The following is a 14581-nucleotide window of genomic DNA, read 5'->3' as shown; positions in this document are numbered from 1 at the left end:
TACGTCTGCCTGTTTGCCCATTGGTCCCGTTGTTGAATTTGGTGCTGGGAGTACTGGTGGGTGCTCTGTTTGAACCCTTGGAGTCGTGCACGTTGAAGGATCTTACTCTGAAGACGGTGTTTTTGGTAGCAATTACTTCAGCTTGGAGGATTTCGGAGCTCCAGCCTTTGTCCTGTAAAGAGCCTTTTTTGTCTTTTCCCAAGGAAAAGGTTTCGCTGAAGACAGTACCCTCCTTTGAGCCTAATGTGGTTTCCGCTTTTCATGTGAATCAAGTGTCACGGTGGTGACTGTTTCCTTGTCTGTACTCCCCTCGCCATCTGGTGGCCTGAACCGGTGGCTGCTATGAACTCACAGGTTCCAGACTTCAGCCCAGTCCGGTCCGGATCTTCCAGGCTGCCAGATTTGCTGTTCTTGTTTGTGCCTGAACAGCACCCTTAGCTGCCTTGTGATTCCTGGAGCTGAACTTCAGCTGCTGATGGGCTTTATTAGCCACCTGGAAACTTCTGTGTTTGCCTTTGCATCGTCTAAGGTCCCTGGTTTGTGGGTGTGCTCTGTGCACTTCTGCCTAGTCCAGTTCTAGTCTGAGTTTCTTGCCTGGTTCTAGTTTGTTTGTGTGTAGTTAGCTTTGGTTTTATTGCTTAGTTCTTAGTCTTGTTTCTGGTCTGCATTTCCTTGTCCTTGTGTCTGTGTTCCTTTTTAGTGGCTGCTTGACAGCTTTCAGGCCTGACTCTCACCTGTCTGTGTTTCTGTCTTAGTGGCTGCCTGGCAGCTTTTAGTCCTGTCTCTGTTGTGTTTTTCCTGTTGGTATCCAGTTCCTGCCCTTTCCTGTGTAGATGGGATGTGAGTCCCATTTGCCTAGATGATTGTGGTAACCAGGAAGGTGAAATGTAAATCTTTGTGTACAAACAGGACGTTTATATTACAATAAATAGGTAATGTCATTGGAGCCATGGTGTCCAGCATTCTATTCTTTCTGGAAGCCTTCGGCAGCCAGGTTTCCATTTTTTTTGCGGTTCTACAGCCTGCTTAGGTCTGAGCTTCCTGGATGGAACTTGCCTTTATCTTCTCTTCTCTCTGCTTCCTCTACCAAAAAAAAAAAAAAGAAAATTTATATATACAGCCCCTTTTTCTGTCAGTATGATGATCTGCCACTTTTTTTTCTCCAAGCCCTGAGTAAGTGGAGCAGAACCAGCTGTGTAACTATCACGGTTCTGTCCCTCTATTTATTCCTTGTCCAGCCACCAGAGGTCTGGTCTGACACGTAGGAAGGGGGCTGTTGTCCCCCAACTGGCCGGCCACCACAGGAGCAGACAGAGGAGTACTCCTATCCACAATTAATCCATAATATCTCTAAGATGTTAGATCTAAGAGCCAGTCCAGAATCTGGAATCAAATGAGACTTCCGAGCTATCCTACAATTATGTAAGGCTCCCAGAAAGGAAATGGTAGCCCTACCCGTGCCCTACCAGTTGGTGGTCTCCTTATTCCATTCTAGCTACTTCAATGACTTGGTGAACTACAAGGTTCAGAAAGCTCCAGACCATGACCTGTCTCAACAACCACATCATTGGGTAGTCTCCGAATCTGTGATCAAAAAGGCCAAATCATCCAAATCTGAATTCAGTGTTCCACCTGGAAGGGAATCTAGGCTTCTCAACTCTGTAGGCAAGAATGTCCATCAGGAATGATGCTTGTTTTAAAAATTGTTTACCAGTTCCAGATATTTCACCACCAGCACTTTTTTCTCCAACAAGGACATTTGTGAAACTAAGAATTCCTAATGACATTATGCGGTGTACCTAGCATCTTATCTGATTTCACTTATGACACCTACAATATAATGAACAACAAAGAGGGTGGAAATGACCACAAAAAGTCCCAGGGTATTAAGATAAAGATTTATTCAGACACATGAGCTCAAAAATTACAGTCTCACAAAAAAATAATTCCATACAACAGTCCTACATAACATCCAGCCTCAACATGTCAAAACATATGCACTGGCCTTACAGGAGTGTAGAATCAACTTAGATTTTTTTTTCTCTTCCATCTCGAGATAGACTATTAAAAAAACCTAGAAAGTAAAATTTAAGCTTAATTGTTAATTTCCTTCCTTTGAATATCACTAGGAATCTCACTAGGTCATTCTAAGGAAGCAGGCTAACAGTATATGCAACCATTTGCAAAGGAGTTATTTGAATCACTTTCCTTTTAACAGTACAGTGAACATTTATTTGGGTCAAAAAGAGAACAGCTGGAGTTTATTGGGGGAATTTTCCTTTTTTCTGTTTTTTTGCAGGAAATTGCAAACTCGGTTGTCCTTGTTACCAATTTGCCTGACAAAGGGTATACAGTTGAAGAAATACCTAACTTGGCTAAGCCGTTTGGAGGGGTGAAAGACCTTATCGTTTTATCATCTCATAAAAAGGTATTTGAATATTAGTCATTTTACAGTCAAACTTTATTCTACCTTTGAATCCGCTGCTGAGATGAATCTAAGACTTATTGCTTTGTAGAGTGTAAGGAATTTGTGTGGATGGAGCAGTTGTATTCTTATTTAATCTAGAAAGCTTTTAATTTCAAAATTATTCTATGCATTATCTTTCAAGTTATTCGGCTTTGTTCTGTTATTACTTATTCTGATAATCCTCGGTCGGTGTAGTGAAGGCAATGCATAACACTACTCGTATTCAGTTCCAACCATAGACACGTAATGAAGTTGTCAACTTCATAAATCCCCTACACTGTTCCAAATAGCACTCTAAAATGAACACCGGAACAGTGTGGGGAAACTACGTCCCTATGATCTCCTTCCACAGAAGTACCTCATGATTGAAGCTAATTGCATGTAAAAGGTATTAGCTTCGATCATGGGGTACTTCTTTGGGCATGGGTCCAAGGCACAGTCCTCCCACAGAAGTTGTTTGACAGCTCCAGGCTGCCCAAAATAATAATAATTAAAAAAAAAAAAAGCCCAGACTTGTCAAACCTAACTCCTTCTTCTCCCCCCCACCCCCTCCAAAAAACAAAACAAAAACATGCACCAATAAAAAGACCCCGGTGGTCCAGTGAGACCCTTAGCCCCAACACTGAGGAGACCCTTGTCCAGTGGGACTGCTAGCCTTCCTTACCCCCCCCCCCCCCCCCCCCGGCAGCCTACCTTGAAGTTGAAGGAGGGAGGGGACTGACGGTGCCTGGCTCTGCCCGTTGCTTCCTGGGATACACTGGGTGCGTATATCCCAGGATGCACCGGACAGAGCCGGTCACCACCATTTTGAGGCGGTGCTTACAGAGGAGGGAAGGGAGTTCTGGCCCCCTCCTTCCTCCAACTTTGAGGTAGGCTGGGGGGAAGGGGAGGCTGGGGTGGGGGATCTCACTGGACCACCAGGGTCTTTTTAGTGTTTCAGGTGGGGGGGGGGGGGGGGGTGCAGGATTAGGTTTGACAGGTCCGAGAGAAAATCCCAGACCTGTTGAAGCCCCTTCTGCTGCTCTCCCCCATTTCTCCCTTGCTCAGTAAAACCCAACACGAGCTCTGAGTTGGCATAGGGTTTGCAGCGGGAGCAGCACCCTTGTTTGGCAGGCTGCCTGCTGATCATAAGGGACCCTTGTTTGCATGGAATTAGAGATCAGTCGAGCGACTCTGATCCTGGTCCGCAGGCAAACGCGGGCGCTAGTATGGCGCTAATGGCCTCTAACACCCATGTTTGCTTCTGTTCATCTGCCTGATTATGCCTCAGTTTTGCGCCTCTAGATTAACCCATAAAAAATGGAAGGTCCTGCCAAGTACTTACACTGGCAATCGCCTACCCACCAACTGGATTCCTGCTTGCCTCTGCAAGCACTTCATCATTCAAGCTATTCCCTGATTCTTAGGACACAAGATTCCACAAAATCTAGGTGGTAATATATAGTTCTAGGAATGTAGCTATAGACCAAATATATAAAAATGTTGACTGACTATTCATAAACAGTGAATACGCTGTAAAGTTTTCATTGAACAGAAAGGAAAAGATGTAATTTTGCATGCATCCAACAGGTGAAATAACAGTCTCACACACAACCGCTATGTAGACAAACTTTACTGTACTTAACCTAGTGCTTGCAGAGATTGTGAGTAAGCTGTCCTTTCTGTCATTAGAGCTGAGACAGGTCCTAGACACAGATTTGTTCCCCCTGTACTTTCAATCCAAGACTTTGAGGCTTGTGGGAAATTCAGAACTAGTTGTCCATGGCTTGTTTAAAAGTTGGGGCACAAAGTAAGTAACTCTTTGACCACTGGCACTTCAGGATGTTGAAACCGTACAACTAGGAAACATGCTGTCCAGGTCTCACTCTTTTGCAGGGTCAGAACAGTGCCTACAGAAAAGACGATAAACTATTTGAAGTTCAAGGACTACAAGAGAAAAGAGGTCTTATTGGGGAAGCAAAGTCTCTGTGCACATAAAATCTCAATTTAAACACACTTGCATTGGATATGTATGTATGAGGCTAAAGTTGGGAAATGTGAAGACTTAGAGGGAGATTAATATGTATAGTCTTATGGTGGAAATAATGGAGAATTATTTTTAAAGTAAAGATAAATGATTACATGTTAGTTATTTTTGTCTACATTTTTATAATTGTATGTATTTATTAGTCAATTGCTTTGCTTTTTTTTTTTCTCCCCCCCACCCTAAAGGCATATCTACAGATGGCAAATGAAACTTCAGCTGATTCTTTGGTTAAGTTTTATGCTTGCTTCCCAATGTCAGTGGCTGGAAATATTCTTTCAGTGAAGCTAGCATCAAAATACAAACATGTGGATGATGTGGTAAGTAACTGAACATGCTCAGTATGAAAATCAGTTTAAACACCCTCGTGTTATAATGACAGAACTAATATATGTACAGTTTAAAGCCACTTGGTGTCTGGAGGTTTTGAGGTCACTGAATGGATAGCTTCTTTTTCTAGTCAAAACATATCTAGATAAAGGGAGGCGGGCCAAAAGATTGATCTACTACTACTACTACTATTTAGCATTTCTATAGCGCTACAAGGCGTACGCAGTGCTGCACAAACATAGAAGAAAGACAGTCCCTGCTCAAAGAGCTTACAATCTAATAGACAAAAAATAAATAAAGTAAGCAAATCAAATCAATTAATGTGAATGGGAAGGAAGAGAGGAGGGTAGGTGGAGGCGAGTGGTTACGAGTCAAAAGCAATGTTAAAGAGGTGGGCTTTCAGTCTAGATTTAAAGGTGGCCAAGGATGGGGCAAGACGTAGGGGCTCAGGAAGTTTATTCCAGGCGTAGGGTGCAGTAAGACAGAAGGCGCGAAGTCTGGAGTTGGCAGTAGTGGAGAAGGGAACAGATAAGAAGGATTTATCCATGGAGCGGAGTGCACGGGAAGGGGTGTAGGGAAGGACGAGTGTGGAGAGATACTGGGGAGCAGCAGCTTGAGTACATTTATAGGTTAGTAGAAGAAGTTTGAACAGGATGCGAAAACGGATAGGGAGCCAGTGAAGGGTCTTGAGGAGAGGGGTAGTATGAGTAAAGTGACCCTGGCGGAAGATGAGATGGGCAGCAGAGTTTTGAACCGACTGGAGAGGGGAGAGGTGACTAAGTGGGAGGCCAGCAAGAAGCAGATTGCAGTAGTCTAAACGAGAGGTGACAAGGGTGTGGATGAGGGTTTTGGTAGAGTGCTCGGAAAGAAAGGGGCGGATTTTACGGATGTTGTAAAGAAAGAAACGACAGGTCTTGGCAGTCTGCTGGATATGAACAGAGAAGGAGAGAGAAGAGTCAAAGATGACCCCAAGGTTTCGAGCTGAGGAGACAGGGAGAATGAGAGAGCCATCAACAGAAATAGAAAACGGGGGGAGCGGGGAGGTGGGTTTGAGGGGGAAAATGAGAAGCTCGGTTTTGGTCGTATTTAATTTCAGGTGGCGTTGAGACATCCAGACAGCAATGTCAGACAAGCACGCTGAAACTTTGGTTTGGATGCAAGGTGAGATATCAGGGGTAGAAAGGTAGATTTGGGAGTCATCAGCATAGAGATGGTAGGAAAAGCCATGGGATGAGATTAATGAACCAAGGGAAGAAGTGTAGATAGAAAAGAGGAGGGGACCAAGAACAGAACCCTGAGGTACGCCGACAGGCAGAGGGATAGAAGTAGAAGAGGATCCACCAGAGTGAACACTAAAGGTGCGGAGGGAGAGGTAGGAAGAGAACCAGGAAAGGACAGAGCCCTGTAATCCAAGTGAGGACAGGGTATCGAGAAGTATGCTGTGATCGACAGTGTCAAAAGCAGCGGAAAGATCAAGAAGAATGAGGATGGAATATTGACCTCTGGATTTAGCCAGTAATAGGTCATTGGAGACTTTAGTAAGCGCAGTTTCGGTTGAGTGGAGAGGGCGAAAACCAGATTGTAATGGGTCAAGAATAGCATGTGAGGAGAGAAAATCAAGGCAGCGGCGGTGAACAGCACGCTCAAGTAATTTGGAGAGAAAAGGAAGGAGGGAGATGGGTCGGTAATTAGAGGGACAAGTAGGGTCAAGTGAAGGCTTCTTAAGGAGAGGTGTGACCACAGCATGTTTAAAAGGCAGCAGGGACAGTCGCAGTGGAAAGTGAGAGGTTGAGAATGTGACAGATTAAAGGAATAAGAGCAGGAGAGATGGCATTAAGAAGGTGGGTGGGAATGGGGTCAGAGGAACAGGTGGTACATTTTGAGGAAGAAAGGAGAAGTGTAGTTTCCTCAATAGTAACTTCAGGAAAGGAGGAAAGGGAATGAGGGGAAGGAGAGAGAGGGGAACGGACTAGTGGAGGGAGAGGTGATGAGGGAGAGATCTGGTTGTGTCTTTATTCAGCGCTGTTCTGAAGTTACCCAGACTTGTTTTGAGTGGTCCAGCCTAATAAAAAAAATTCAGCCAATTTATGAGATTAACCGACTGTTTTACTCCTGAAAACTGTTACTCTTGGGAATTCTGTGCAAGTAAAGAATTTGCACAGTTCTCTGTTACACACAGAATTCTGCAACGGGGACAAGGATGGTGGTTCTCTGCTGTGCTGCGCCACACCCATTTTTTCACTTGGGAAGAGGAGGAGGAGAACTGTTTCATGTTGGGCGGTTCAAACTCAGCAATTAGACTGAGCAGCAGAGAAAGAAAATGCAGCCCAGCATGCAACTGGCCACTTCCTCACCAGATGATGTGTACATTGCTGAGGAATAGACATAAAAGTGAGGGTGTTTGTTTTGAGGAATGGGGTAGGGAGGAAGAGGAACAGAGAAAGCGAGGAGGGCATTTGCTGGAGAAACATGGAATGGAGAATATGGTAGGGTGTGGGGATGGGAGAGGTCAGCAGACTCTGCCTCCAAGACATGCCTTAGCAATATAAGAATAGCCATAGTAGGTCATACCAATGGTCCATCTAGCTTAGTATAGTTCCATCAATAGCCAATCCAGGTTACAAGTACCTGGCAAGATTCCAAGCAGTAAAATAAATTTTATGCTGCTTATTCTAGAAATAAGAAGTGGATTTTTCCCAAGCCCATTTTAATAATGGTTTATGGACTAGTTATCCAAACCCTTTTTTAAAAACCCTGTTAAGCTAACTGCTTTTACAACATTCTCTGGCAACGAATTCCAGCGTTTAATTGCATATTCCTTAGCGTCCCTCCGGACCAGACCAGGATTGGACTGATGGGTTGTGCACGCCTACCAGCAGGTGGAGACTGAGAAAAAACTGTTACTCTAGAGAGCCAATAAGAGCCCTGGTCATGTGACCCTAGCCTCAGTATTTTCTCAGTCTCCCAGCAGGTAGGAAGCGAGCCCTTTAGTCTCTCTCTTTCTCTTTTAGAGGTTAATAATAAGAACAACAATGCTACTTCTGTGCCTAGGAATTCTCTGTTAGACTCTGGTCAGATAGAGATTTCTTTTCCTTTCTTTCTTTTACAGCCTCTGGGGGTATTAAACTCGGGTGTCCCCTTCCTCCCCATCTTCCATATGTAGCTGGGAAGGGCTACCCTTTGTTTAGAAAGGTGTATGTCTTTGGGAGAGGCAGCCACTATAGCAAGTTAAAAGTACAAATATTTTTCCTTCCCCAGCATTTTAACGAGCAAGCTGTTTAAAAAAAAAAAAAATCCCCAGGCTACTAATGAGCAGGCAGCTCTGTGTTATTCTTTTACTCTTCAGCAATTTTCTTTTCTAAGTCAGCTCCTTTAAAAACAAACAAAAAAAAAAAAAACGATGTGTTGCTTTTTTGGGCGGAGAGAGCTCCATTATGCAGGAGACGCTGCAGCAGGTTTTTGTCTCTGCTGGAGTCTAATCGTTTTCGGCTCCGACTTTTTTTTTTTTCGGGGCTTTATTTAGTCTTTACTTCATCAGAATTTTTTCTTCTGTTTTCTTCGCATTTTCTTTAAAAAAATAAAATAAAAGTAAAAAAAGAAGACAAGGGCGCGAAGTTTTTGTTTCTCGACGGGGCATAAAGGTGCAAAGCTTTGTTTTTCGTCGGGGCATGTTTTTGTCAGCGCCGGAGTGTAACGGTTCTTGCGGAGTTACGCGTTTCTTCGGGAGCTCTTCGTGCGGCGTCAGCGCTTCCATATGTCTTCGTTTTTGCCCGGTCCGTCGCGCCTGTTTTTTCTGCTCTCTGTTATTTCTTTCAATTGTGGCGCGGAAGGCCGCCATTTTGTTACCGCAGCTGCAGCTTCTCAGGCGCAGCACTTCTCTGTTTTTTCTTTTTCTTCTACGGTGCAGAGAGAAACGGAAGCAGTGGAGTTTGACAAATCTCAGGAGATGGAAAATTTTATTTGTTTGCCTTGACCTGGTCTCCACATGTTCCAACAGGTATGGCTTTACGGATGTTTCAGGGGAGTCATTCACTATTTTCTTCATTTAAGGGACCTTCACATTCAGTTCCACAAGTAAATCTATGGCTCGCCCAGATTTAGCCTATTTTATACAATGTATGTTTTATACGGAAGGCTGGCTTGCTTGTGCCTTTGTCCTCACAATTTGCAAACAGTAGCTCTGCACAAATTATTTTAGGCTGCTTGCTCTGGTAACTGGGGTAATCTTGGTTTCTGGGTTCCCAGTGTTGGGGCTGTCTCATATTGCTATTTCTTTCTTTCTATAGAGGGTATGTACATACTACACGTTTGTACATACTACACGTTTGTACTTTCAGTTTTTACAGAGGCCAGGATTTCCAATTATGCATTCCCAGAGTTTTTTTTTTCTCAAGCATGGTTAGTCACAGGGAATTTTAAACAACACTAATCTCCAGGGAACGTATAGTTTCTTTTGCTAAGCCTCTAGTGGTTTTTTCTTACAGAAGCAGCATCTTAAGGCGTTTTGCTGCATGGTGTGTTTTATACTTTCAGACATTTCTTCAGATATCGTATGTGCCTGAAGGCTTGTTTCTGCATATGGACCTATAGCTAACTCTGGATTAGCAAGTACTTTACCTTTCTTCTCTGGTATGAACTCTGTTCTATATATTTCTTCAGAATTCTGGCGGGTCTGGCGGCTAGTTTGTGCATATAGCACTATAGCTACCTCGGTGTCAGCAAATCTATGCCTTTTTTCTCTCTGATATGACATATGCTCTATGGGTGCATATTTATCTATACTGTTGTCCTCACTTGTTTTCCTTTCTGTCATAATATCATAGTGGCAGGCCACTTTCACCTGTTTGTCAGGAAACCATTCTTTTCTACTTGTATTTGGCCACTGGTCCGTGACCCTACTCTTACAGGGCACTCATCTTCTTGTTTCCTCTGGCCAGTAGTTCTTGTGGTGTATTTAAGACAGTTATGCCTTGCACTTCGCCATCTTTCTCTCGGATATCTTTCACCAGTTTTCCCCATTGCTCTCGCGGCAAGGCAGGTCAAGTAGGGAACTCCCTACAAGGGCTCTTGGTCCTTACACCATGGCCTCGCTCGATTCTTCAGAATTCAATTTTTTACTTTCTAGTTCCTAAGAAGGAAGTGTCTTTCATCCTATTTGGACTCTCATTGCCGTTGAGTGCGCTTTTAAAGGCTCAAATCTTTATCACCAACTCCTTCGATTCCTTATTGTGGAGTTTCGTGCAGCACCTTGGCAGAATCTGTTCTGCATATTTCTCTCAGACTCATTCTCTAAAAGTTCACCATAGTTATGCTACCCCTCAGAAAAGAGGTGATTCTTCTTCACGCATGGCTAGACGCCTAGCTATTTAAAAAAAAAAAAAAAAAGTAAGAAGTAAACAAAAAGACCTGGCTTGTCTACAGAATCAGCAGGCCACAGTCCGAGAGGTGCAATTTTTATTGTCTTCAGGATGCATTTCGGGGTTACCTGCGACATGGTGGCAAGGTTTTCCCTTGGCAATTGCCTTTTGCAGCTGCACGTCCGTGCTCTTTCTCTTTTTGAGTGTCCTGAAGCATTTCCAATCTTCTTTATCAGTGTTAACCTTTGTTTGTTGGTTATGGGGCCTTCGGTTTTTTTCGTTCCAGGACTACCATGTGGTCTCTTTTCATGGAAACTTACTTTTCCTCCATTGCTATTGGCATTTGATTTGCTTCCAGGGTTAGCATCTGGTCTCTTTATGTTGCCATTTACCTTTTCCTCTGGGTGGCATTTTGGCACTCTAGGGGACTGTCAGTCGCTCTCAGATCAAGTAGGTTTCCCTGGGGGCTACCGATTTATTATGAACACTCTGTCTTATGTCGGCATTGTGACATATTCTATTCGTCCAGAATATTTTTTCTGTCCTCTGGTATTTCAAAATACTCAATCTTGTTCTCTGGCAGGACTGATTCTATCTTATGTTCTGGCAGAATGGTTTTCGGTCTCCTGACAAGTCTGTGGCCTTCTTATCTTCGTTCAATTTAGACATCTGGTCCCCTGGTAGATCGGGGGTCATCGTATGTTCAGAAGGCACATCCTTTCCTATGGCAAATCTGCCAGAAGGCGTGTTGCCTCCTTTCAAGCTGGTCAGTTTATTTTGTTACAGGGTTCGCATGTGGTCTCTTTACAGGCTTGACATGTAGTTCTTGTTCTTCCCCCATGTTTCTCTCTTCTCTATAAGCAGACTAAAGTGTAAGCTAGCGAACAGTGCAGTGTGCTGTCCTCTGTTTTATTCCAGAGGGGTCATTTGTATGGATTTACCATCTGCCAAGCCAGGTACCATACCGTCCCATTCGGGCAGGACGGTCTTCTCTTCAAGGTCGGCATTTAGGCATTTCGATCAGGCATTGGGATCTCAGAAGGATAACCCTTATGTTTCCTTGCCGGTATACCAAGTTGCCGTTTGGGGCTGTCTTTTTTTTTTCCTTTTTGTATAGTGGAGTTTCTTTCTTCTCCAGTCTGGCCTCATTGTTTCTCTCGTACTCAGGCTGGCGCATGCTCTGTCTGGGACAGGCATCCAGCCTTGATAAGCAGGACGGGGTCTTTTGTAGTTTCAATTTCTCGTTTACCCTGTCTGGTCTCTTTGTTTATCTCTTACTCAGGCTAGCGCATGCTCTCCACCTGGCACAGTTTTCCAGCCTTGCTAAGTAGGACGGCGTCTTTGGTAGTTGTAGTATTCTCTTCTCCGATTTCAGTCTCTGTGCCTTAGCGACATTGTCAGACCATGGAGTGACAGGGAGTTAGTCTTCTTCGCCCGATAGTCCGAGATCTTCTGGTTTCCTTTATGGTTTCTTACTGTCTTCAGACAGTACTTTTAGTAGTCTTGGCTTCAGCTAGGAGAGTAGGTTCTGCAAGTTTCTTTCATGCAGGTTTCCGTTTTTTCTTTTTGGAATTTTTTTTTCCCAAGGAGCAAGTATGTCTATGTAGGCAGTACTTCTGCATCTGGGTACTTCTTTTCTATCTACTGTACTTTCCCATTTTCATCTTTTCCCATCACTTTTTTCTTATTGGTCTGGGGTCTTCTGCGGAAGGTCAAGATCACAGGAAATTATATGCTACCTATGAAAAGAGCTCATATATTTAGAGAGCTGTTACAAGCTATTTTGGTTCTTCTTTTTGGTCCTTCTGGTCAGTTGGAGTGAGGTTTTTTTTTTAGTTGTTTCGGCCTCACTATATCTCGACAGATTATGAAATTCATATCCTCTATTTGTCTGCTCACTGGGGTACCGTCTTCGGAGAGTGTTTTCACCTATCTTACTTCTTGGTGCCCTAGGTGCTCATGTTGGAAGGTGCTATTTTGGGCTTAGCTTCATTTTGTTTTAATTGATATGCACTCTACATGTTCATTGTCGCCAGAAGGCGATCTATGCAACTTGCATATTCTTAGCGGCTTTGATAGGGTCCCTCCCTTAAGATTACTGCTTTGGTACGTCCCATCAGTCCAATCCTGGTCCGGAGGTACGCTAAGGAAGGAGAAATTAGATCTTACCTGCTAATTTGCTTTCCTTTAGTCCCTCCGGACCGGACCAGGCCCCTCCCATATTTTGGCATCTTTTCAATGGAATATTTAAAAAAAAAAAAAAAAAGAATATGACAAGCTGCTAGTATATATGGAACTTTAGGTGGCCCGTGCCACGGCTCTGGTCGGAGTTGCTGGTGACCTCAGTGGCTGGTATATATGTGTAGGTATATGTCTATATCTTTATATGTGGGTATGTATATATGTATCTATATATATAAAACTTTAAGAGGGCCATGCCACTTCTCTGGTGAGAGTTGTTGGGGGTGCCCAGTGTCTGGTATATATATATATATATAACACTTTAAGGGGGTCATACCACTTGTCTGGTGAGAGTTGCGGGAGACCTATAATACAACTGAGAGTTGCGGGAGAACTATAAGACAACTGAGAGTTGCGGGAGACCTATAATACAACTGAGCCATACCACTTCTCTGGTGAGAGTTGCTGGTGAGCTATATTGCAAGTGAGCCATACCACTTCTCTGGTGAGAGTTTCTGGTACGCTATATTACAAGTGAGCCATACCACTTCTCTGGTGAGAGTTGCTGGTGAGCTATAGTACAAGTGAGCCATACCACTTCTCTGGTGAGAGTTGTTGGTAAGCTCTAATACCTAAGGGGCCATACCACTTCTTTGGTGAGAGTTGCTGGTGAGCTCTAATACTTGGCATTGCTGAGTGATTTGTGGCTGCTAGAATTCCATACGGCACAGAAGCTTATCTTTCTCTCTCTTCTTTGTTAGTCAAATACTGAGGCTAGGGTCACATGACCAGGGCTCTTATTGGCTCTCTAGAGTCACAGTTTTTTTCTCAGTCTCCACCTGCTGGTAGGCGTGCACAACCCATCAGTCCAATCCTGGTCCGGAAGGACTAAAGGAAAGCAAATTAGCAGGTAAGATCTAATTTCTCCTTGAGTGAAGAAATATTTTCTCCAATTTGTTTTAAATTTACTACTTATAGCTTCATTGAGTGCCCCCTAGTTCTAGTATTTTTGGGAAGAGTAAACAAGCGATTAGCGTCCACCCATTCCACTCATTTTATAAGACCTCTATCGTATCTCACCTCAACCGTCTCTTCATCATGCTGAAAAGCTGTAGCTGCTTTATCCTTTCCTCATAGCGAAGTCATCCCATCCGCTTTATCATTTTCATCGCCCTTCTCTGTACCTTTTCTAATTCCAATATATCTTTTTTGAGATGTGGTGACCAGAATTGCACACAGTATTTGAGGTGTGGTCGCGCCATGGAGCAATACAAAGGCATTATTATAATCTCATTTTTGTTTTCCATTCCTTTCCTAATAATACCTAACATTCTATTTGCTTTCTTAGCCGCAGAAGCACACTGTGCAGAAGGTTTCAACGTATCATTGACGGCACCTAGATCCCTTTCTTGGTCGGTGACTCCTAATGTGGAACCTTGCATTACATAGCTATAGTTCTCCGAGGACAAGCAGGCTGCTTGTTCTCACTGATGGGTGACGTCCGCGGCAGCCCCTCCAATCGGAGATCATCCCTAGCAAAGACGTTTGCTAGGCCTCGCACGCAGACCACGCATGCGCAACCGTCTTCCCGGCCGAACTCGTTCATGTTCGTCAGTCTTCTTTTTTCCGCGCTCGGGACGGCTGTGTTTACCGTCGTTCTGTGCCCTGAGGAGACCCTCGCGCTTTTCTTGCGTCCTTCCATTTCGGAAGTCTTCTTTTTGTCTCTACTTCGCGTGTTCTTAAAAAAGAAGAAGAATATTTTCCTTTATTTCGAGTTCTTTTTCCCATGTAAGTTTCCTTTCGCTTTCGATAGCGGCCCTGTTGGCCACCCGTACAGGTTTTTCTCCCTTTTATTTTTGGTGCCTTCGCCATCATCGCGAATTTTGATTTTGCCGGCGTGATTTTTCCGCCCATGTCATCGAAGCCTCCCAGTGGCTTCAAGAAGTGCACCCAGTGCAACCAGGCTATCTCGCTCACTGATAGGCACACTTCGTGCCTTCAGTGTCTGGGGGCTAGGCACCGTCCTCAGGCCTGTATTCTCTGTTGTTTGTTAAAAAAGAGAGCTCAGGCGGCGAGATTGGCCCAGTGGAACGTTCTGTTTGGGGCCTCGTCCGGTGCTTCTACGATCTCAGTATCGAGGTCATCGTCCGGTGCATCGACGTCGGCGGTACCGAGGTCATCGACCGGTGCTCCAGCGTCTACGGTACCGAGATCATCGTTGGT

The 14581-nt window shown here is 44.1% G+C and overlaps 1 protein-coding gene across 1 annotated transcript in view; it reads left to right on the top strand.

Annotated features, from left to right (window-relative positions):
- The window catches only part of ZNF638 (zinc finger protein 638), a 426212-nt gene that overhangs the window by 244813 nt on the left and 166818 nt on the right, over positions 1-14581 (top strand). Inside the window, exons 15-16 of the mRNA XM_030192174.1 lie at positions 2300-2428; positions 4679-4810. Coding sequence (XP_030048034.1) covers positions 2300-2428; positions 4679-4810 — 261 coding nt within the window. The remainder of the gene's footprint in view (positions 1-2299; positions 2429-4678; positions 4811-14581) is intronic.

The sequence above is a fragment of the Microcaecilia unicolor genome, chromosome 2 (assembly GCF_901765095.1).
Source record: "Microcaecilia unicolor chromosome 2, aMicUni1.1, whole genome shotgun sequence".
Classification (NCBI taxonomy): domain Eukaryota; kingdom Metazoa; phylum Chordata; class Amphibia; order Gymnophiona; family Siphonopidae; genus Microcaecilia; species Microcaecilia unicolor.
Note: the sequence above shows the minus strand (reverse complement) of the source record. Positions and strands in the feature narration are given on the sequence as shown.